At 54.8% G+C, this 2641-nt stretch overlaps 1 protein-coding gene across 1 annotated transcript in view; it reads right to left on the minus strand.

The window, feature by feature from the left end:
* The window catches only part of VWA2 (von Willebrand factor A domain containing 2), a 28952-nt gene that overhangs the window by 3269 nt on the left and 23042 nt on the right, over positions 1 to 2641 (minus strand). The window contains exon 12 of the mRNA XM_014546409.1: positions 2310 to 2639. Coding sequence (XP_014401895.1) covers positions 2310 to 2639 — 330 coding nt within the window. The remainder of the gene's footprint in view (positions 1 to 2309; positions 2640 to 2641) is intronic.

The raw sequence follows: 2641 nt of genomic DNA on the forward strand, positions 1-2641 counted from the left end.
GACCGGGCCAGCTCGGTGGGGACAGCCAGTCCGCTGTCTGTCCACGGCAGGCGCCGCCCCCCACCCTCTGCTAGAATAGCAGCAGCTCATAGGAGCGCCTGGCTAGGCCACATCCCTGGCAGCTCCGTGTGGCTGTGTCCAAGTTCTATCTGATGGGATGTGGTTGGAAGCCATTGTGCAATTTCCAAGTGATACCCTCAGAAGGAAGCCGCTTGCCTTCCACTTCCCCTTCTTCCCTTCATGCCGAGAAACAGTGACCTTGGACCTGGAGGCAGAACCACAAGGCAGCCAAGCCACCTTGCTGGCTCCGGCTACTCACCTCGGAACGGTTACGAGAGAAATAAACGTCTATCCTATGTAAGCCACTGAGCTCTGGGACCCTTTGTAACAGCAACTTCACCGCACCCGCATCCATCCCACTAGCGAGCACCCTCCATGAACCACGCACTATATACAAGCTTCTGATTGTACCGGTGGGTAAAATGGGCCGATGCCTGCTGTCGATGGGCTGACAGACTATAGGGAGACAGACGTGAATTCAGTATAGAATTACAAGTTATATGGGCAGCCATGAGGGGAAAAGCAGGAGCAACATTAATAAATTGGGAGAAGTGGCCCGGTCTTCTCTGAGGAGTTAGCTAAGAACTTTAGGGGTGTGGGGGTATTTCTCAGGTGCTCCCCACCCCATGCAGGAGCTGCAAATAAGCCCACAGGGACCGAACCACAGGGAGCTCTCGGGAACCAGCAGGCGTTTGGGTTTCATTCCAAATGCAGAGGGAAACCCCTGGAAACGTTTAAGTACAGCGTAAGAGGCGCTGATGTACTGGCTTTGAAAAACCACTGTAACTCAAGGAAGGTCTTAGAAACCAAGGTCACAGCCAAGAGGAGCATAGGAAGACGATGACTGAGTGTAACTGGGCAGAATCCCTGGGACAGGAAAAGAGCACTGGGTTAAAACTACGGAAACCTGAACCACGTATAGACTTTCACAAGTAACACTGGCTCATGACCTGTGACCAATGCACCTCGTTAACACCTTACAGAAGAGACACGGAGTGTGCAGTACGTGAGAACTCTACCACGGTCACAAATCTTCTGTAAATCTCAAGCCATCTTTTAAAAACCCACTCTGGATGCCGTGGGGAGACCAGACTGGAGGGCACGGTGGGAGTGGGCGGCCAACCCTGTCCCTCCCCCTTGCAAGAAGGAAGGCTCACCTCTGGTGAGTGACATCTGGGGCTGAGAGCTGAATATGCAGCTTCCCACGTCCCACCCCTGGGGAGCAGTTGGGGCGGGGAGGGGTGGGGCACCAAGGATGTGTTTCAGCTACTGCACCTCCCCACGGGTCAAGGCCCTGCCCTCCGATGGGAATGTCTACTCCAGGGGGGCAGTGTTCTCCAGAGCAGCGGTCACCAACCTTTCGGACCTCATGGACCACCGGTTGGCGACCGCTGCTCCAGAGCACACCCAATGGTTGGTCACAAAATCAACAGGAAATACTAGAACATATCAGGTAGCTAGGACAAGCGTCGCTCCATGAAATGCCTGTTCCAGTTGTGCATGCGTGCGCATGTGCGTGCTTGTATGTAGTGGGAAGGTACTGTGGGCTCCCATAAAGAAGCTGGATAGCTGCCCTGCATCTCAAGAGATTCGGAGCTCCACGTTAACAACAATAAAAAAAAATGAATAATAAATAGCAACACCCGCGATGTTCTGCGTGCATACCCTGTGCACATTGCTTGTCTTACTGAAACCTCACAAAAGCCCACCAGGCGGTGCTATTATTGGTCCCATGTTATTGAAAGTGGTTCCAGCCCCTAGACACAGGCCTTAGTTCAGTGGGAGCAACATAAGAAAGGGCCACCACTGGCCACCGGCCCTGGGTCCGGCCGAGGCTGCTCTGGGCACAGGCCCCTGGGTCTCACCTGGCTGCGGCCGGCTGCACAGCTTCCCCTGCAGATCCGCAACCTTTCGGACCTCATGGACCACCGGTTGGCGACCGCTGCTCCAGAGCACACCCAATGGTTGGTCACAAAATCAACAGGAAATACTAGAACATATCAGGTAGCTAGGACAAGCGTCGCTCCATGAAATGCCTGTTCCAGTTGTGCATGCGTGCGCATGTGCGTGCTTGTATGTAGTGGGAAGGTACTGTGGGCTCCCATAAAGAAGCTGGATAGCTGCCCTGCATCTCAAGAGATTCGGAGCTCCACGTTAACAACAATAAAAAATGAATATTAATAAATAGCAACACCCGCGATGTTCTGCGTGCATACCCTGTGCACATTGCTTGTCTTACTGAAACCTCACAAAAGCCCACCAGGAGGTGCTATTATTGATCCCATGTTATTGAAAGGGGTTCCAGCCCCTAGACACAGGCCTTGGTTCAGTGGGAGCAACATAAGAAAGGGCCGCCACTGGCCACCGGCCCTGGGTCCGGCCGAGGCTGCTCTGGGCACAGGCCCCTGGGTCTCACCTGGCTGCGGCCGGCTGCACAGCTTCCCCTGCAGATCCGGGATTTGGTGGAACAGGTCCTGCGGGTCGGCGTAGACCATGACGTGCTCTGGGCTGCCCGTGATCTCCTCCAGCTCTGCCCGTACAGCCTCGCTGCCCAGGCCCAGCAGGAGCAGCTGTCGGGCCC

Source organism: Myotis brandtii, unplaced genomic scaffold, assembly GCF_000412655.1.
Source record: "Myotis brandtii unplaced genomic scaffold, ASM41265v1 scaffold441, whole genome shotgun sequence".
NCBI classification, from domain to species: Eukaryota; Metazoa; Chordata; class Mammalia; order Chiroptera; family Vespertilionidae; genus Myotis; species Myotis brandtii.